The 19,777-nt window shown below is 42.0% G+C and overlaps 9 protein-coding genes across 9 annotated transcripts; 5 read left to right on the plus strand and 4 right to left on the minus strand.

Moving 5' to 3' along the window:
* Positions 1–771: 771 nt before the first annotated feature.
* On the plus strand, positions 772–1,969 carry EAE98_006085 (uncharacterized protein; the record flags this gene model as incomplete). The annotated part of the gene is made up of 5 exons (XM_038953707.1): positions 772–858; positions 912–1,010; positions 1,055–1,169; positions 1,228–1,829; positions 1,877–1,969. 5 exons carry the CDS (start codon positions 772–774, stop codon positions 1,967–1,969), a joined length of 996 nt encoding a protein of 331 aa, XP_038810102.1.
* A 435-nt stretch (positions 1,970–2,404) lies between these two features.
* On the plus strand, positions 2,405–2,932 carry EAE98_006086 (uncharacterized protein; the record flags this gene model as incomplete). Its single annotated transcript, XM_038953708.1, has 1 exon — positions 2,405–2,932. The coding sequence occupies one exon, from the start codon at positions 2,405–2,407 to the stop codon at positions 2,930–2,932; it is 528 nt and encodes a 175-aa protein (XP_038810103.1).
* Positions 2,933–3,922: 990 nt separating this feature from the next.
* On the plus strand, positions 3,923–4,255 carry EAE98_006087 (uncharacterized protein; the record flags this gene model as incomplete). Its single annotated transcript, XM_038953709.1, has 1 exon — positions 3,923–4,255. One exon carries the CDS (start codon positions 3,923–3,925, stop codon positions 4,253–4,255), a length of 333 nt encoding a protein of 110 aa, XP_038810104.1.
* Positions 4,256–6,292: 2,037 nt separating this feature from the next.
* EAE98_006088 (uncharacterized protein) lies at positions 6,293–6,669 on the minus strand (the record flags this gene model as incomplete). The annotated part of the gene is made up of 3 exons (XM_038953710.1): positions 6,293–6,350; positions 6,409–6,591; positions 6,665–6,669. 3 exons carry the CDS (start codon positions 6,667–6,669, stop codon positions 6,293–6,295), a joined length of 246 nt encoding a protein of 81 aa, XP_038810105.1.
* A 2,525-nt stretch (positions 6,670–9,194) lies between these two features.
* On the plus strand, positions 9,195–10,094 carry EAE98_006089 (uncharacterized protein; the record flags this gene model as incomplete). Its single annotated transcript, XM_038953711.1, has 3 exons — positions 9,195–9,407; positions 9,581–9,686; positions 9,826–10,094. 3 exons carry the CDS (start codon positions 9,195–9,197, stop codon positions 10,092–10,094), a joined length of 588 nt encoding a protein of 195 aa, XP_038810106.1.
* A 1,056-nt stretch (positions 10,095–11,150) lies between these two features.
* On the minus strand, positions 11,151–13,668 carry EAE98_006090 (uncharacterized protein; the record flags this gene model as incomplete). The annotated part of the gene is made up of 2 exons (XM_038953712.1): positions 13,302–13,668; positions 11,151–13,248 (listed from the first exon to the last, which is right to left on the minus strand). Exons 1-2 carry the CDS (start codon positions 13,370–13,372, stop codon positions 11,151–11,153), a joined length of 2,169 nt encoding a protein of 722 aa, XP_038810107.1. The 5' UTR covers positions 13,373–13,668.
* Positions 13,669–13,827: 159 nt separating this feature from the next.
* EAE98_006091 (uncharacterized protein) lies at positions 13,828–15,478 on the plus strand (the record flags this gene model as incomplete). The annotated part of the gene is made up of 6 exons (XM_038953713.1): positions 13,828–13,909; positions 13,935–14,228; positions 14,285–14,436; positions 14,484–15,077; positions 15,113–15,167; positions 15,216–15,478. The coding sequence occupies 6 exons, from the start codon at positions 13,828–13,830 to the stop codon at positions 15,476–15,478; spliced, it is 1,440 nt and encodes a 479-aa protein (XP_038810108.1).
* Positions 15,479–17,058: 1,580 nt separating this feature from the next.
* On the minus strand, positions 17,059–17,775 carry EAE98_006092 (uncharacterized protein; the record flags this gene model as incomplete). Its single annotated transcript, XM_038953714.1, has 1 exon — positions 17,059–17,775. The coding sequence occupies one exon, from the start codon at positions 17,773–17,775 to the stop codon at positions 17,059–17,061; it is 717 nt and encodes a 238-aa protein (XP_038810109.1).
* Positions 17,776–18,729: 954 nt separating this feature from the next.
* On the minus strand, positions 18,730–19,260 carry EAE98_006093 (uncharacterized protein; the record flags this gene model as incomplete). The annotated part of the gene is made up of 1 exon (XM_038953715.1): positions 18,730–19,260. The coding sequence occupies one exon, from the start codon at positions 19,258–19,260 to the stop codon at positions 18,730–18,732; it is 531 nt and encodes a 176-aa protein (XP_038810110.1).
* Between the last annotated feature and the right edge of the window lie 517 nt (positions 19,261–19,777).

A 19,777-nucleotide genomic window follows, 5' to 3' on the forward strand; every position in this document is an offset into this window, starting at 1 on the left:
CGCTAGTCTTGTGAAACAAAGTTGATGCAAGGTTGAGTTTGAGGTTGTAATGGTTGGAGCTCACGGAGATTCTGTATTAGTCTCATCTTATCATCTTATCTTATCTTATCTTATCGACATCTTCCTCAGCTCAATATCCGCATGGACCGTCGAATTGTCTCGGACCTCGGATATACTCCGGTCACAGAGTACTTACTCTCTCGAAGTCAATTTGATATTCATTCGCGAAATGAAGATTTTCAGTCTGTTTCTCGATTCATTCTTCAACTGCTCCCCCTTAAAGCCATCCGACGGAGGGCAGGATTGATGATGGTTGACAGGGACATTTGCTCGCTATATTTGCAAGGTTGCAATTAGCAAGGCAGGCAAATGTCGCCCGCTGAGCAAGTCGTAGGCGTTTGCGTCGTCTACATCTTCACCCGGTTGTCAAGTCACCAATTAACGAGACGGTAGTGAAGAGTAATTGAATACCAATCGAAGATTTGATGGGCCTCACTGATCCGTGAGATTTTTCCACTACCTTACCTCGGTAGAGACGCGTGCCCTCAACTTGGCTCGTCGCGCATTGCATATACGATTGATGCATCCACAAATCCAACTGTTCGGCAGAATCAATCTATTTACCACAAGACAGTTCAGCTGGATATTGATTCTTGGATAGAATAGTAAGATGTTCATCTCATTTCTTCTTTAACCATCCCTCTCAAATTTTCACTGCATTTTAATCCCACAGAGACCTGGTCGTTTTAAAAATCAATCTTGACAGTCGTGATGGATTTACCTAAAGTGCTGCTCATAGGAACAATTTATTGTGCATCTTCGGAATGGAGCAATTTGTCGGATATCGCGGAATTAATTGTGAGTGTTCATTTGTCACGAAAAATGTTCGCGATGCTAATCTGAGATAATAGCATCTTAAGGATGGAGACAGAGATACTTTCCGCAATGGTTGCCATTCCGGGCATTACGATCGAGTGGTAGTAATAATAAGATGCGAAGATGCTTACAAAGTACATGAGCTTACATTTCAGCCGACATGGGCTTACAGAAATAGTACACTGGTCGTTTTGACACCGATCTTATTCAATCTTTGCCGAAATCGGTCAAATTCGTTTGTGCTCCTCAGGTTGGGTACGATCAAATTGATATCGATACCTGCACTATCCAAGGTAGAAAAGATTTCAAAGTACATACGTATTTCGTACGATTTGTAACATATTTTTGCAGGCATCGCCGTTTCAAACTCGCCAGCAAATATTGGTAACGCGACGGCCGATGCTACCATATACCTCTTGCTTGGTGCTTTACGCAGATCGTGGATTTCTTCTTTGTCAATCCGAAATGGCCAATGGCGTGGACATGCTGGGTTAGGACATGATCCTGAAGGCAAAGTTCTGGGGATACTCGGCATGGGCAATATTGGTAGTGTAGTAGCCAAACGAGCCGCAGCGTTTGACATGCATATTCAATATTACAACCGAAATCCCCTTCCCGTGGAAAGGACACCTCCGGGCACCAAATACGTTTCTTTTGAAGAACTTCTCCGGACAAGCGATGTCATTTCAGTACACCTTCCACTCTCGGATGATACTAAGTATACGCTCGGCTCAAACGAATTTGCACAAATGAAGGACGGAGCCATTCTGATCAATACTTCGCGTGGGCCTATAATTGATGAGCAAGCTTTGGTCGAAGCCCTTGAGTCTGGTAAACTATACAGCGCTGGTTTGGATGTTTTTGAGAATGAGCCTCAAGTACATCCCAAGCTGCTAGCAAATGAGAATGTTGTCCTGACTCCGCATATGGCTGCTGGCACTGTCGAAACAGTTGTAAGCACCAATACTTTCAATTGCATTCTTCAACTAACGAAAAGTAGCACAAATCAGAAGCCCTTGCTATGTCTAATGTTCGGAACGCACTTCAGCATGGAACGTTATTGACGCAAGTTCGTGAACAACGAGCTGAATAAAATCCCCAAGGCGGTGAAAATATTTAGTGGCTTGCAGCTGATTGCCGTATGAGAAAAGCTTGAATATCGGCACAGCTGCTGACTATTAGTGGTTTCCTCGTATTCTTTGCAAGGTAAAAACAAACAGGGTAGACGAATGAAGAAATGACTGTCAACGAAAGTGCATGATACGAGGCTCTGTGCAGTTTGTAAGACCATAATTATTCAGGCTGAATTAACGCACCTGCAAAAGAACCAATTTCTCTGACAAATGGTAATCATCTATGGTAGTATTCAATTTTGCTTATTCTAGATCCCAGGGTCATCGCGAAATCTTCGGTACAAGGCCATAATTTTTCATAAATAAATCTACAATTCCTCATTTTCAAAGATATTTATATTCTCGAACTACATTCGATTCAAATTCTCGAAGACTACGACCGCAAAACAGAAAAGATGGCTCGCCTAACTTCAACTTTCTTCCTCCTTATGAGTGCATCTCTCGCGATTGCTTCTCCACTGAATCCCGCTGTGGAAATCATCGCCCGAACTGCAGCACCCCAAGACGATACACCAACCACAACCATTACAGCCACCACAACTGATTTATCCACCACCACTGATGTACCCACTACAACCAGTATCCCTACAACTACCACCACTTCCTCCGCCGCAATTGCCACTAAAACTATCAATGGTTGCAATGTCCAAGGTACAGCCGACACAGCCCTTGCCGCACGATATTTCGGATCAGGCCCTTACGCCGACATTCTGAAATGTCAATCTACTTGTCGTGGTGTAACAGCATGTATATCATACTCATGGACGCCCTTGACCAGTAACTGCACGTTGTACAATTCATGGATGGATGACTTTAACACGGGTGATACTACGGGTTATGTGGTTTTGAGTGATGATAGTGGGACCTTCTTTTCGGATAAATATCCGAGTGACGGTAGCGATTTTTGTTACAAGGCTATTTAAAGATGAATAGGCGGATTTTAAGGGATTATTCCTGGAGGTTTTAATATGAGTGGATATGGGTTACTCTAGAGAATAAGGTCTTCGAGTCCCTCACATACTGGAAGAAGAATGGCTTGACCATGATTAGATTCTTGTTAGATATCAAACATTATCGGCCGACTCCCAATCTTCTAGTTCCATCACACGAGTCATTCAGAAGAGCCTCGTCGCAATTTGCTTCGTTATTTTTTTCCATTTCATGGTATCATTCAACCTTTTTTGGCGGAGTTGTGGAAAATGTCCGAAATATCACGTGAAACTCACGTTATTATTCTTGGGCTCCAACCGATCGTTCACCAGACGAGCTGTAAGCAAGGCTTGCAACAAGAATTCATCACATAGGTCGCTACCTAGGTAAAGGCAACCTTGGAAGTCCCTTATGATAATCTTTGTGGCTGTGACTCGGTTCGACCTTCCTTGCCCCATTTGCGACCCTCTTCATCACGATCTCATGCATAATCTAGATCCCGTACCCATTCTTTCCATCAATTACGTCAATCTCAATCCCTCCCTATCATCAGACTACCCCACCATTGATGTCTGACAGGTGTTTACTCATGACATGCGTTCTGGAAGACCGTTGGTTGGACCGTCCAACATCCCAGTCATTTTTAATATCCGATCTACGTCAGGGTCCAACATGGATCCTAGCCTTGATTTTTGGAAAAAACAGGAAAATCCTGAAATTACCATTGACCCAAGATCGAGAAGATGATGGAAGTGATCCACCATTTGTGGCGTCAATATGCATATGCCAACACGGGGTTTAGACGAGAATAGTTGAGCTGGAGAACTATATATCTGGGGGCTTTCTGCCGGGTAATTTCTCCTTCTCATCAACAAACAAATCATCTGCAAATCTACACACGATTTTTAAATCTCAAATCAAAATCAAACACTAAGTCCCTCCTCCAAATCAAAACAAACCCAACCCCTCAAACCAAAATAATCATGTCTCAAGGTGGGGGACTCCTCGGCGGACTCGTCGGCGCACTCGATAACACTCTCACAGGCGGCGCCCAAGCAAACGGACAAGGTGGCCTTCTCGGCGGAGTCGGCGGTGCCCTCGGCAAGACAACTGAAGGACTCGGAAACACATTGAACACTACTGTTCGCGGCGTTGGTGATGTAGCTGGTGGCGCTACCAACACTGTTGGAAATGTTGCTGGCGGAGCTACTGGTGCTTTGGGTGGCGTTCTTGGAGGCGTTGGAGGTGCCACTGGAGGAAGTGGTGGAAGTGGTGGTCAACAGTTGAATGCTTGGGGAGAACCCATCAAGAAGTAAAGTGTTGGCCAACATGGCACAGAGCATTGCTTGGGATATGAGATTATGAACTGGGATGGATTAGATGGGAAAATTTTGTATAAGAGTGGAACTGGAGCGAGGATCGATTGTTTTTGCGACACAAATTTAGTTGCTCGTTGGCCTGAGAATGGTCTTTGATGTTTTTGAACTGTAGATTACGACATTTGTAGTCACAGTACTGTTTTATGATAATGAAATTCAATATTTGTTTCAGCATATCATAACTTTATAACTTATTGTATTCGCATCCCATTTGTTCAAGTGAGCGATTGGAAGTCACTATATCATTCCAAGCGTTCAGAACGAGTTTGGCTATACAAATCCATGCTGAACCTAATGAACAATGATTTTATTTTTGAAGTGGGAGTCGAATTTGCATTTGTATGCCACCCTTTACATTCTCTTGGAGCAGCTATTTTTCAGTGAATTCAGTACCTTTACCGGGAGAAAGAAGATGAATCTTTTAGAAATGATGCTACATCATTCAATCCTTGTAACAACATGCTGAACAGCACTGGTTATTTGTCAGAAAGCTTCCGAATTTTAACAAAGTTACCCTCCTAAAGAGCGACCAAATGTATCATTAAAAGCTTAATTCAATGAGTAGTTGACTTTTGATAAAGTCTAACACGAAAAGGGGAATGATAGCTCTACTTTCGGCTATCATTTGAACATTTACCATATAGTAAATAACATATGTATTTACTGGCCTTAGTTCTTTATTACAAACATATATCAAAATTAATTGTTAATGATATAAAGAACAACTTGAATCCTAAGAAACTTTACTTTCGGTATCTAAAATCCTCTCTTTCCATTCGAATTTTAAAATGAAAATGTACACTGAATTTGAAATGTTTTACCTCAGGGCTACGCAATGTATCTAAAAGTACGACAAATTACCCTCATGCCCCCCGAGCGACACTTGTTTTGCTCTCACGTCCCTTACATTCTACATCGATTCTAGCCTATAATAATCAAAAAGAAAAGAGGAATTCGATAAAAAGGTTTAAAGGGAAAGTAGTAATATACCCGAAGAATCTATCCTCCACTTATAGATTTTGGCCTAAAATGATTAGAATCTACCCTCAAACTATAGAATCTAGTTTAAAGTGACTAGATTACCCTCCTATCATCGAATCTCCCCCCCCCCTCCACATCAGATTCTAGCCTGAGATGGACGAATTCTATCATAGAATCTAAAAGGCATGAGAGCAAATGACTTCTCAATTCTAGGGCATGAGGGTAACCTGCCGTTAAGAGTAGGCTTATTAAAAGTTGAAAGCTTTTCAACAAATTCAATGCATTCGCTTTTCCTCGTCTATAACACACGCGCAATTAAGATTCGGCGCCCAAATACTATCCCCCTAAAAGTATTCACTCATTAGTACACATTATATCCTATATATTAAGTACCACTCTCCTCCTATGAACTTGCTTCAAGGCAATAGTCGGCTATCTTACCACTATGATCTGATTCAGTGGAGAGCTGAGGAATACTTTTGTTGGTCGCAGTGGCTGAATCGACGAATAACAACGCCGTGGCCTCATTCCCCGGCAGCCCGGTATCATTCATCTTCACTTGATGTTTATTCAGGAACTCTATATTGAAGATCTAATCCCATAATACTCAATACTGATAGAGTTATTGATAGGTTAAAATGATCATTTTTGCTGTATAATGCTGATCCGAAAAATGTTAGTCCGAAACTGGGGTACTCAATTTACACCGAGTCACATTATACCTGCGGAATTATACTATAGTCATTCAAGATCCTTTCCTTACAGTTACAGGCTTTAAGAGCACGTATGAACGAAGTTACACAATCTACAGCATTCATGCAATATTTGCGTTTCTCTAATGAAGAGTATACAAGTAGAGGTAAGAGTGGAACACATGTCATAGAATAACTAGTAACTCCTTCACAGATCTAAGATTGAAATTTCTTCTTCAATATCTCTCCACCAATACATGCCTTCTCAGCCTGTCGCTCAGGGCCACTTCTTCATATCTCGTCAATTTGTCTTCTCTTCTTGCGCTTCTATCAACGGGTGATGCTGTGGTGTATTTGGTCTAATTATCCAAATCTTGTTAAAATCCAATCTCTGTAAATGGAGAACGAAAAACTTACTGTCTATAGACATAGTAGCAGAGGTTTGAGCTGAAGCATACTTGGGACCAAAATAGGGCATCTTGATCCAATTTGTCAAAATTTATAAATTTTTGTAGTACAATTGACAGAAAGAGGGCAGGCGCAACGATATATGGCAGTGACTGCTCAAGTTTAATGAATCGGGATGTAAAATTGAGTTCTCTGTTATTTGTTAGGTTCGATATACGTCTGGGTGTTCAATTCTCAAACGGATCGGGTATAAGTGAGGACTCACGGCATCTTGATAAAGTATATGAATGCAGTGCTCTATTTGATTGAGTAGATAATGATACTTGCAGAGATACAATATATACATATAGCTCAAGTCTGCTTGGATGACAGGCTAGACAGATGGGCTATCATCGGCGAATCTATACGAGAATTGCTCCGCTTGGGCCCAAAGTCACCAACTGTTGGAGAAAACTTTTCAAATATGGGGCTAAAAACGACTGTCCAAGTTACGAACTTCCTAATTTGAAAGAAACCTACTCAATGGTACTTACAGCACATAGATAGATTACAGAAAACGAGAGTATCTAGCGTCCGAGCTAAGCTAAGCTTTGTGGGGGTTAAGCTTCCTAGCTTGAGTTAAGATCTGTCTCAACTTATTGAATCAGTTGATATAACGGATAACAATTTTTACCCGGAAACCCGTTTTTGTACATGCGAGGAAGTTTGGTCTCCAGGGTCGTAGAATTAAGCTTAGTCTCTCGAGTTGACACGGTATGCATCCGACCGGATCCAATTAAGCCTGGCCCCGCTAGTTAGTTCCCCTCAGGCCCGCTTTATCGGCATAATTAGGCGAAACACTTTGTTCAAAGCATCGAAAAAGAAAGTCACGCTGTGGAGAGAAAAAATCGCACATTCAAGAGACAGTCATGTTACAAAATCATGTATCAATTCAATTGATTACTATGATGTGAGATTCAGATAGAGTCCTTTGAACATATTGCATGTTGATATTTATCTAGATTTCCTACACTCGCTTCATAATTAGTGATACAATGCAGTATTGAAGTGAAGAAGCTTTCATCGTCTTGTGATTTTGGAGAGATTCGGTGGGCAGTTTTTGTCCGCCTAGGGCGTCACAGTTCCCTGTCTTTCTGTGGAGTGGCCTAAGTTGATCGGTGCAATCTAAAGCTCAGCCAACAATTCGGTCCGGGCCGTCTGCACCCGCGTGTGAGTGGGGATAGAAGGAGTAGTCAAAGGGCGTCACTTGCATGACTTATTAGTCACCTAGGTGGGGCATAAAAGAGATCGACAGTTGTATCATACTTTCAGATCAATACAACTCGTTCCTCACTTGGTAAACTTGTCTTCTGGCATCTATTGTGGAGACTCATCAACAAGAACTCGCACTAAGCTTTTCTGGGCCCTCGATCTTACCGGGTCGAAGCTTATTTACAGAACTTTCATTTTCTTCCGACTGAAAATAAAGGGGATAAGAAACGGTAAAAACCCCATAGCAACATTCCATGTATTGATATCTCAACTAGCATGTGACAAACCAAAATTGCACTCTTTTGTTGCACCATCGCTGAGTTTATAGGAAGAATCTTATTGAAAAGTTGTTCAGGGTGAGTTCTTGTTGGTAAATTGATCCAGGTATTGCAATACTGCTGGAATTTTCACATGTAAATAGGGAACTACAGCCCTTGTCGGAAATCATTCCTCTTATATCATAGCTCTCAGGGTAAATCGGAATCTAACATACGTATTACCCTCCTTTTGCTGAAGTGTTTGCTTCAATGCCCGGTAAAGGTTGTGCTTCGTAAGGATATCGGTATTAGCTCGTGCGAAGGAGTGGAGGGCACATGCATGTAGACGGGAATTTATTTAATTGCCCATGCAAGAAGAGGCCTCCTTAAAGGTTGGATGTGGGGTAGTCGGAGGAATCATCCGTAGACAGTGGTTAAGTGCTTAAGTGAGGAGCGGAGCTACCAGAGTTTTGGAAGCGGAACTCACATTTCAACGGACAAGTTCTCTCCCTGGCTGTTTGTACATATAATTCCCAAGTACTCAAATCCGAAAATTCAAAAGTAAAAAATAAATTAGCATCGGAGACTTCAATCTAGCCAGAGACACAGCTCAAGTAAACTAAATACAGACTGGAATGTGCTTATAACAGCTTTGACAAAAATAACCTGTCGAATATCATGCTGAAAATTCCTAGCAGTACAAGCGGAATTATGGTAGGGGACGCTGTGGGTGAGGCAGTATTATTTTAGTATCCGTAATTTAGCAGGTACATTTTCTAGCACTAAGTTCCACTTGATTCCTATCTTAACTTCAGTAATATATTTAGTATTGACAAAAAGGTGCTTCTTGATTCAGATATTGGTTACCAAACTGTCGGTATCGAAATGGTGAGGCAGTATGATTATAGTATTCCGCAATTTAGCAGAGGCATTTTCTTGTACTGAGTTCCACTTGATTCCCACCTTAACTTCAGTGACATGTTTAGTATTGACAAAAAGGTGCTTCTTGAATCAGATATTGATTATCAAACTGTTGGTATCGAGATGAATTGTATGGATCAAAGAATTCCATTCTTTCGCAGTAAGAATACCCAGCACACAAGGACCGAGAAAGAGCCAACAGCGCACTCACCTGAAAGCTTGGCTGTCATTTTGTACAAATACCGGTAGCTCGTCCACGATAATGTCATTTCATCACAGCTCTCTTCAATACATTACTATTACCACTAGAACGTTATCGCCAGCGCAACTACGCTTTCGCATTCTTCTCTATATATCAATTTAAACATGCGTATCACATCACCTTTCCTCCTCGCAATGGGTTGCATGACATCGGTCTACTCGCTTGCAATTGACGGTCCTGCAACCATCAATGGGCAACCCATGCCAGACAGATGGATCAGATATGATTTGACACCTGTCAACACAACAACTTCTGACACTTCTCTCATTCCTCGCACAAATGTCAGGATCTGTGAGCGGGTCTTGACAGCAACCAGTGTTCGTACAACCTCATCTTTCCCTCAATAACTTTCAGGGCATTTAATAGGCCGAACTGGACACTCCGATCTTGTGGAAAGTTCTGCAGATTCTTTCAAATTTTCATGGGCTCTATTCACGGGGCCATGGGCGCTGACCTTTTCATGCCTAAAACAATACTGATTCTCGTGAAGCAATGCGTCGGCCTCATCAGCCAGGCCATAATTATCTCCAAGGCTATTGGATCCGCAATTAAGTCTATCTCAGACGCAGGCAGCTGTGGCAAGTCTTATGGTTCATGTAAGTCATTTTCTGCTATAGAATCTGTTCTTCCCCAACGAGTAGGAGCTGTGAAGATATCTCGAAAGCTGCAATCTTAATTGTCTGGTGGAAAAAACCCTCGGATATGAAAAGTTACTGTGTTCTAACTTTAATTCAGTGGACGGTGTTTCTTGGGTGTATTACGCGACTGGTAGCAACTGTGACACAACTGCAGAAGCCGCGACTATCCAGGGAGCCATCAAACAACACCTAACAACCATCGATGGAAATTCCCTATGTGCAACAGAATGTCTCGATCTTACCCACTCGGGTACCTGGAGTGGCTTTCTCCTTATTGGACCGACAAACAACTTTGATAGCACCATGTACTGTGGACCCAGTCTTTCTTTCGGATCATGCACATCCGGAGGGAAAAATGACATTTAAATCTACCCCTAATCTCGTTTTGGGGTGGAACTTGATAGAATTGCGGTGGGTTCTGACGAGAATTTTCCGTAACTTATTCTGTTGAGATTGGTTTCAAAACAAATGATTGAGATAGGAGACAGGCTGGGGGCGATGTTGCCCCGTGACAAAAGCCTTGGTGTTGATATGGTTGGGTGATGCAACTGAAGGTGGAATCATTATATTCGTGACTGCACAGGGGGCTTGCTTATGGACAAAGAGAGGAATCTCACAGGCCGTATTGAAGTTGCGCAAAAACTTTTTTTCTATACTTAGTCTTGGGGGGCGACTGTCTTGTAGGGGGGAGCCTTTTCTTTAAAAAAAACATTTTGGGTCAACCTGAGTAGATAATATAGTAGTGGTAGCAATTCAACATTGTGATACTACCAAAACATAATCGTTTAAGCTCCAGCTTTTTCTTGAAACAATAATTTGAAGACAAATACTGGGTTTCAATTGGAATTTGCAAACGCAAGAAGACAATGAGTGAAAGTGGAATTGTGAATAGAAACTCGAATTCAGATTTACATGTAAAAGAGGTTGATAGAATTGAAGATCTTATTCTAAGCTTTCTGATAGTAAGAATGTAAATAGAAATCTACAGGACGAAGCGGAAATCGTAATTGGAAGTTTGAATAATACAAGCGAATAACAACATGAGAATTGCAAAGGGAGAAGGAAGATGAAATAGAAACTCTAAGGTTAATCTTCAGTGCGGATGAGATCACTATTTTGATACTCTTTGATGCCAATCAGCACCTTATTGTGATTGAAAATGGAAAAGCTCGACAGTACCGACCTAGGTAGACCAACGACACCTTGAGCTCAGTGATCACCTCAAGCGGCAATAGTTTTGCTCACTCTTCAGACAAAAATAACACCTAGTCATTGTATGTGTACGGTCTCAAGAATAGTCTCAAAACTTGGCATGTTAAGATAATGGCCATTGGGGCTTTTAGTGAAGGTATGCAAAATTAGCGAAACGCAGTATTACCAAAAGCGCACACCTCCTTTTTCTCTTCGTTAGATAAGTTCTAGCTATTCAGACCTCGATTGCACCCACCAGAAATTAAACAAATAAGGAATAACATCACAATCCTCCTTCAAATCAAAACTTTCAAACTTCCCCTGCAATCTCCCACCTAGCACATTAATCCTCTCCTTCTTTCCCTTTTCATCCGTCTCTAAATCCACACTCTTGCATTTCCATCCCCCAAGATCAGTATCTTCCTTCACCAATACACCGATAGGGGGCTGTACCATACTTCTTCTTGTGACTATCAATCCTTGAGATGGAACTGAAGAATTTGATCCGATGATAATTTTCCCAACTTCTTCTTTTCCTTTCGCTTTTTCTTTTTCCTTCTTGGATTTTGAGGGAGAAGGAGGAAAGTAATATACATTTCTCGATTCTGCAGATCGGGGAAGATAGATTGAATTTTGAGTATAACATACCGGAATCGTCTTATCATCCGCTCCTTTGAATAATGGAATCCTCATAACATTCAACTCTTCTCCTCGGGTAACAAAGAACAATTCTATATCCGTCCACGTTAAAGTATATGGTAGTCGACTCGCACTCATGCGAGCGCTTTCTCCCAGCGACACATTTATCTTGAATAACAGTCGAGGAGGACTTCTGGCCGTTTTGCGGGAGGAAAGTTGGTGGGTTGAAACTTGGAGACTGAGATGCATTTCAGGTTTCTTTTCAACGGGACGGCCTTTGAGTGCCGCAAAGTGAATGAATCTACCGCAGGAGGAGAATTTGGTTTTGACAAAAATGTGACAGAAGTGGTATGTAGAACAGCAAAGTTCTCGGGTGAAGTATGTATTGGTTAAGTAATTTGCGAACAACACTTTGCCGTCATCTAAGGGCCAGACCAGAAGTGGTGCTGTTGGGTGAAAGTTGGGACGGGAGTGGAATATCCCCCCAGATACACGTTGAGAAAAGTGGAAGATTGGCGTTTGGTCTTGCATCGTAGTGTCAAATGTTTGGATTGAAACGCGAGGTGCGTCCTTTCCAAGGTCCTTCTTCCCAAGGTAGAGATTCTCCAGTCTCTCTGACTCTTCGGTATCCATGGAATCTTCATCCCCTTGGCTGTTGCTGCTTTCTGAACCACTATAAAGACTCTGTGAATAATGACTAGCTACAGACGACTCTGTGTCTTCGGGGTCCGTTTCGAAGTGAGCCCGTTTCAGAACGTATCTTGGTGCTCCGGATAGGATCATCTCGATATCGGAATCTTCATCAATACCCCCCCTTTCTTCTTCGTTTTCCGATTCGTTGAAGTCATCCAAGAGATTGTCGTAATCTGGAATTTCTGGAATATCGGAGCCGAAATCATCAACATCATTTGATTTTTGATAGTTGGAGTCATCAAACTCGTTATTGAGATCTTCAAAGTTGACTCGCTCGTTGGCCCAATCGTTCCATTGATCCTCGTCGTCTAATTCATCCGAATCACCTGATGTTGACCCTTCACTCCAATCTGTCTCTGCTGAATTACCATCTGAACTGATATCAGAAGCATCCACTAGATCATCAAACTCTTCAATAGTGGTTTTCTCATCTTTGTGTTTATCATTGTCGATATCATCTTCGATTACAAGTGATACAACAGAACTATTGCTTGAGGAAGAGCTAGACAGACTTGATTGCGATTCCTGGAGAGTGGTAGCTGGAGCCGTCGAGATATTGGTTGCAGCTTTTTCCTCGCCCTTGGCCAGCTGTTGATTCATTTTTTGAACGAGATAATCCCCATAGTCAAGAATCAAATCTTCTTTTGCCTGTATATCAGCAAGATTCTCGTGCGTCAAGTTTTGTCTTGTTGATACGGCGATATGTGGGCCAGAGTTGGCCATGTCCTCAAAGTATAGTTCTTTGTCGAATAATTCAATTGGTGTATATTTGTCATTTTGCTTAGCAAATAGCTGCGAGCCAATTCGCAGATACTGAAGATCAGGGGTCAGAGAAACTGGAACAGGGCGCCCAAGCGCCCTTTTGCTGACTGGATGATCGTACAGACACCAGTTCATGCGAGATGCATTGAGTTTTTGCGACCCTGTAAGTTTAGGACGACCAGTACCAAGTTTCCACTGTTGGCAAGTAAATTCAAGCTCTTCGGAGCTGCTCCCCCTAACGTAAAGTCAACAACCCCAGTTCGCATGAAAAATGGTACATGTACTCACAAATTATCTATCTTTAATACCACCATATTTTGACCAGCGACATCAATCCCGTCATAGTATCGAGAAGGCATTTCCAGATCGGGCTCTCCATCTGTAGTCTGAAATATGAAGCTTTTATAACGGCTTTGACCATGTTACAAGAAGTTTGTAGGACCCATAGAAGCCCAAAAGATCCGATCAATTTCACCGGGGTACCTGCCTCTCATGTTCGTAACTCCATCTAAAACATGATTCCATTCACCAAAAAAATCGCTATACTTGGTTTCCAGCTTCTTATCACAATTAGCGGCAAGCCAGGCTGGGAATACACGTCTGAGATGTGGTCCTGTCCAGGTTCGGCTGGAATTGAGCCAAAATTGGAATTGTCCTGGGATTCATTAGATCCATAACAGATGTAATTTCTGGTACCAGAAATCTTACCTCCAACGAATAAACTTTGAATCTGTAGACATGTAAAGAACTGCGCTGAAGTTATGAAGTTTTGTACTCTTATGCATAATTCTGGAGTATATGTAACCCCGTCAAGATGCTTGTCCCAATACTTCGCAGCATAAGAGAGCAGATAATGTCAGAGATATTTCAGGCAAACATTGGCAACGACTTCCCCCGTAATCTCATATGCTAATTTCTCAGCATTGCGGTTCATAAATGAAGACTTTGGTCCCCAGATACAAAGTTTGGAGTCTTTGCTTGATAATGGTGAAATTACATATGACCTTCTATGGGCTTTGATGAAGCCAGGAGATTACGTGGCGACCACGCAGTTTAGGCTCATAGCACAAAGTCAGGCTTTGAGGGTTGTCAGTGGGACTTATCGTGAAAGACCGAATGGTACGCGATATTTCAACCTAAACGGCCGCATCATCTCTCATGATGAAAAAGATTTTGGTTACGGCTTTTTGGACATCGAAATAGATCTATTCGATGGTGCAATGAGAATACTTCATTGGAGGTATATCCCATTCAACATGATGCAAATCCAGATAACTTCCGCGATAACTTAATTCAACAAGGGCGCAAGTATTCGTCCTTGATACTAGCTCTTCCTCATGCTATTTGTCATGATTATACTTTGAGTTATGGTTTGGAAGATTATGAACTTGCAGATGGAAGAATGAAGGTTCAGAAGGCTAACGTATGTCAATATGTTCTTTCGGAGCTTCTAGACTAACAAGTTGATAGTTTCATGGTCGTGGTATGGCCGATCCGGAGGCTTGGAAGTCCAATAATCGTTGGTCGAGTCTGAATCAACCACGTATCCGGAGAGAAAACCGTATAACTGGTAAGGGTTTGGATTCGCGTGATGATCAATTAATGATTTGCGCAAACTGGATCAATGGCTTCAGTTTGACTCACAAATGTTGGGGTCAATTCTCTGTTAATGGCTTGAAAGATATCGTTTGGAATGAGGATGCTTTTGAGAAGCTGGTTGTTGATGAGACTAGACGAAAATTGATTCACGCATTGGTCAGAGATCACCGACAAGATGAAGCCTCCTTTGATGACATCATCGAGAATAAAGGGAAAGGTCTCGTTGGACTGCTCAGCCGTGGTCCTGGTGTTGGAAAAACATTAACTGCTGAGGCTGTTGCTGAAGTTACCTCCCGTCCCTTGTACCAAGTCAGCACAGGAGAGCTTGGAATCGCTGCCGATGAAGTCGATAGACGTCTAGGTACGATACTAGAGATCAGTAGACGATGGTGTTGTGTTCTACTTATAGATGAAGCGGATGTATTTCTTGGAGCACGAGGAACCGATCTTGCTCGCGACACTCTCGTCAGTATCTTTTTACGAAGGCTTGCGTATTTTAGGGGATTTTGATCTTGACCACAAATCGGAAGTCAGAAATTGATCTAGCCTTTCAAAGTACGTAATATCCCTAGCAGCAATGCTCTTGATCTAATACCAGAATAGGCTGCATACACTTCTCTGTCGAATATCCTGATCTCACGGAATCTAGCCGCGTGTCCGTTTGGACCAACTTCATCAACACTATCTCGAAACAAAACGGAACTCTTACTATCGATCCAGCTGATATCAAGAAACTCGCGAGACTTGAGTTGAATGGACGACAAATTAAAAATGCGATCTCATGTGCAGTGTCACTTGCAAGAGAGGGGAAAGAGTCTCTTTCCGTGAACCATATTGAGATGATATTGAGCATCACAAATTTGTGAGAGGCTGGATGATTTTCTACGATGATACTCTTTCATGTCTAATAATATTTCTTATTTTCTGTGTATATCGATTATAACAATTGAACACTGGGTACATTTGGAAAATTCCAAATCTGCTAGTCTCACATCACCGAAGGCTGCCTGCATTATTGATCCTACTGTTTGTGACGAATATATCAAGAAAAGCAAACGATTCCGTTTAAAAGTTGTTACAAATATATATTTTGCAGTAGTACTAGCTTGGTGAAATACTCCTCACTTCAACTCACACTCAATAGTAGCTAGCATATTCATTATTGGAATACTTGTTCCACACTTAGACCCTTCCGACAAGATGTTTCATTCCAAAGTCTTCATATGCCTTCAATCCCAACATTTCTTAGACCACCCGTTGATTCAATTTAGTCTTTTCGTCCCTGAGATTTTGCGAAGATGCATATTTCTTGGCAATCATCGTACCTGGAGCGATGAATGTCGCTCCACCTAGGGAGTCAAATGTAGCAAAAGTGACACCGAATTCTTTCCCCATTCAATTTGTTAGCTCCACAAGGACCAGTGAGTTTACTATATATAACCAAGTGAATGTTGAAGATGTATCTATTCTTTTGGTGTAATAAAAGCCAAGGAGTGAACCCCTCTCAGCAGCTGAGCGATGATCAATCCCAATTGATTCAAGCTTTCTGCTTCTGAGAATGCGGTGCCCTGGCTTACCACAGCTTCTTGGGTCGCTGCAGATATGTCTTACGCCTTTTCGATTTCTTATGAATGACGTAGGAGGTGTTCACGCATCCAATACAGAACCTCAATTGTTCTTGAGCGTAGCTTTGCCGGAACAACGAAAACAATCATAGGCTGAGGTCTCATTTTTCGTGATGAATGTAGTGATGAGTCACAGAAATAATCGAGCATGGTGAAAATTTCTTCCTGTGGTACTTTTCTCGGGAGTTTCCCTTTCTTTCTCCATCTTTTCGACCGAAGGCCTTTTGAGTGGAAACTATTCTTTCTTGATCTCCCCAGTGTCAGTATGTCTTCATACTGATGCTCGTTTATTATGAAGATGCTCGTTTATCTAGTCAGTAGAAAGTTGCCGTGCGTAATCTGTCTAATTTTTCGAGTCGAATGTTAAATTCTGGGCCAGTCATCAATTTTCTCTCACGGGAACAAAATATTACACTGAAAGGTGGTATTATCAATTGATTAATTATTGGTATCTGAAGGCTCATTGTGCAAAGCTGCAACATAAGAAGAATTCACAAGCTAATCTCCCAACCTATCCCCAGTTAACCCTTCCACTCATGACGCCGACAATGAACCCAGAACGAGATTCCAGTCCACAAGAGGCTTCTTGGTGGTCCATTTTTCCCCCCAGCCATAACAACCTAAAAAGAGATTCATTACGCTTTCTCCAGAAAACTGGAAGAGACGCGAAAAAAGCAACAGCGGGGAGTATCGAGAGGTTCATCGTTTAAAGAACTCTGTGCCCCATAACCAAATCACCTATCATCCCCATCCGCCATCCGCTCTCTACCACCCGTTGCCCACTGCTCCTAACTTCAGCACTCCATGGATGATAGATCCATTTACTGATTTGCACTTCTTCTCCCAAGTCTGATCTTGACCAAACCATATCTGGCACCAACGATATCCCAGATAAATCTATACAATAGGATCACAAACAGAATAAAGCAAGGCCACAAGATACTGACATGGTGATGCGTATTATTCGTACACAAATCATTAGCATCGATATAGTTGCAAGTCGCAACTGTAAGATTAGAACCAAAAAGATTGAAATCGTTGACCGGAGCAGTCGTACCATTTCCGTAATTGACGGTGCCGTTAACAACTTCGATATTCTTCATGTCAACCGAAACTGTGAATTTGATATCGTTTGTGTAGACTGGAATCAAAGCGATAGGCAACAGGATAGCGGTACAGAGTCCAAAAGAGTAGATGCTGACCATACAGAGATCGTGGTACTTGCTGCGGCGCATGCGCTTCATAAGGGTATTGGAATTGCCTCGACGAGCTGTCTTATTGTGCGTAGAGTTTTGGACAATTGGGTTTATCGTAGGAAGTGTGCCGAGTTCAAGATCCTTACTGACATCGTCGAAGTGATCTTGATTGAGAAACTTGCTAGAGGACTTGGCTGTGTTGTAGCTAGAGCCGCTGCTTAAGTCGCCTTCATCAGTGAATGGACCAGCTGACTTGGTGGAGTATGTGCTGTTTCTATTGCTGACGGCGAGGGTACCTGCGTCGGAATCGAAATCTTGTTCACGGGATCGAGAAGAAGACATCTTTGATGATCCGAGGTTTCGTAAATCTTTTGACTTGGATTGTTGAGGGTATGTTGATTCAATCTTGAGTCAAGGGCTGAGTGGATCTGACTTTATAGTGGTATGTTATGACAAAGTTGAAATGTGTCTGTTTTGCGTTGAAGGAAGATCTTTTGACTTGGTCTTTCAAAAGTGTTATGTGTAGAAGGAAGAAAGCTATTTCCATTAGAAGAGTTGAGTGCTTATGTATGTGAGGACATGCAAAGTATACAACACGTAACTGACTAGTGTCATCGTTGAGAACATCGCTAATTAGTGATCATCTATTAACCGTACGAGCCGTACGCGCCGAATATGATCTGGTGATGAATGAGAATCTCAGATACTAGCTGCACCGTATTAGACTCATCGAAGCCGTACCAGGTCACTTCTTTGTACTCTAATTAGGTTGTTGAGGCATAGTAAAACAGTTGGTGAAGAATGAAGAGACAAAATACGGTTCTGCGAAGAATGAAAGAGGTGTATATAGTTCAGACTCCAGAAAGTTTCACATGATATGAGTGCAATTTGAATATACATATATAATTCCCGTTTTCCGACGCTCTATATTATGTGTGGATCAGCAAGCTTCAAAGTAGTGCACTCAAACTTCGATCTCGCGGCCCATCCTTCGGCTCGGATACGCTCATGAACCCTTCCCTCGAAGCGTGATATATTACATAGACTTGTGAAAAAAGATGCCATTATCAATCATGACCTGGAGTAGTAGTTTGAATTTACATATTGAATTATTGCTAACATAATTTTTGATTTCCATCCTTTTGTGCAATATCAAACTGACTGTTCAAATATGTACATCTCCCCAACTTCTTGGACAACGTAGTGTCTTTTCTTCCAAAGATCACTCTTCCAATTATTCATTAATAAATCGGACATGAAACTGTCTTCATGCCCACCATTCGACCTCGAAAATATCTAACAAAAGAATGAAAACAGAATAACACCAACCGACAAAAGGGCAAAGCCCCCGATAGCTTGGTAGGCCAACTTATCTTCTCGATCTTGACGATCTTGACGATCACATTCCGCGAGATACCGCTGCAAATTTTCCTGGTACTTAGCAGCTTTTCTCTCTCTGGCTCTTGTTATCTTTCTTTCAAACTTTTCCTCCAAAGTCATGCAATGTACCAAATCATTTTGCACCACATATCTTCTATACTCTTCCCGTCTCTTTAATTTCGCTTGCTCGGCCTGCCACTCCGGATCCTGTTGTTTGAGATAAAGTTCTTTCGCTTGCTCGGCTAGATAATCGATTTCTACCTGTCGTTGAATCTGAAAGTTTTTGTAGTGCATAAATTTGCGGTATTGAGGCGAGAGTTGAAATCGGATGTCGTTCCAGTTCTGGTGCTTACGAATGCTGTTGTGATGCCACTCTCGTTCGCGAGCTCGAGTGAGCTCTTCTTTTCTCAACCATTCATGAGATTGCAGGTAATAGGTCGCTGACATTTTGTGTAGATGCTGTGAAGCTTTGTTAGTACCGACTCCGGGGCCTGGGATTGACCTTCGAGGGATTGGGAAGGGATCATAACTGGTTAGAAAGGGATGGTTTAGTAGCTTCTAAGAAGTAGAAAATCTGTGAGATTAGTTATTCCGATGGTATTATGGATCGTGATGACGCCGACTAACGACGGTGAGATGGATCGAAATACGTGATTCGAAGACGTTGACCTTGATGCTGTGATTCTGGGATCCGGTGTTGTTGTTGATGTCGATTTGAGTTGCGATGTTGGTTTGATGTTGCTGTTGATGAGATGTGGAAGATGAGCGTTGAAGGCCATAAATTCGGCACGATCATTATTCCAAAGATGCGGTATACTCGGACCGTAAGACAGAAAGATAATGAGCTAGTTTAGCTAGCCGTACCAGCTTCTTTGAGACCGTACGACTTGTAAGTTGGATAGTAGAATAATGGCATATCCAAATTTGAAACAGCTGTAGCTCGGCAAAATATGTTCGGTCTAAA

Source organism: Botrytis deweyae, assembly GCF_014898535.1.
Source record: "Botrytis deweyae strain B1 chromosome Unknown BDEW_012, whole genome shotgun sequence".
NCBI lineage: Eukaryota > Fungi > Ascomycota > Leotiomycetes > Helotiales > Sclerotiniaceae > Botrytis > Botrytis deweyae.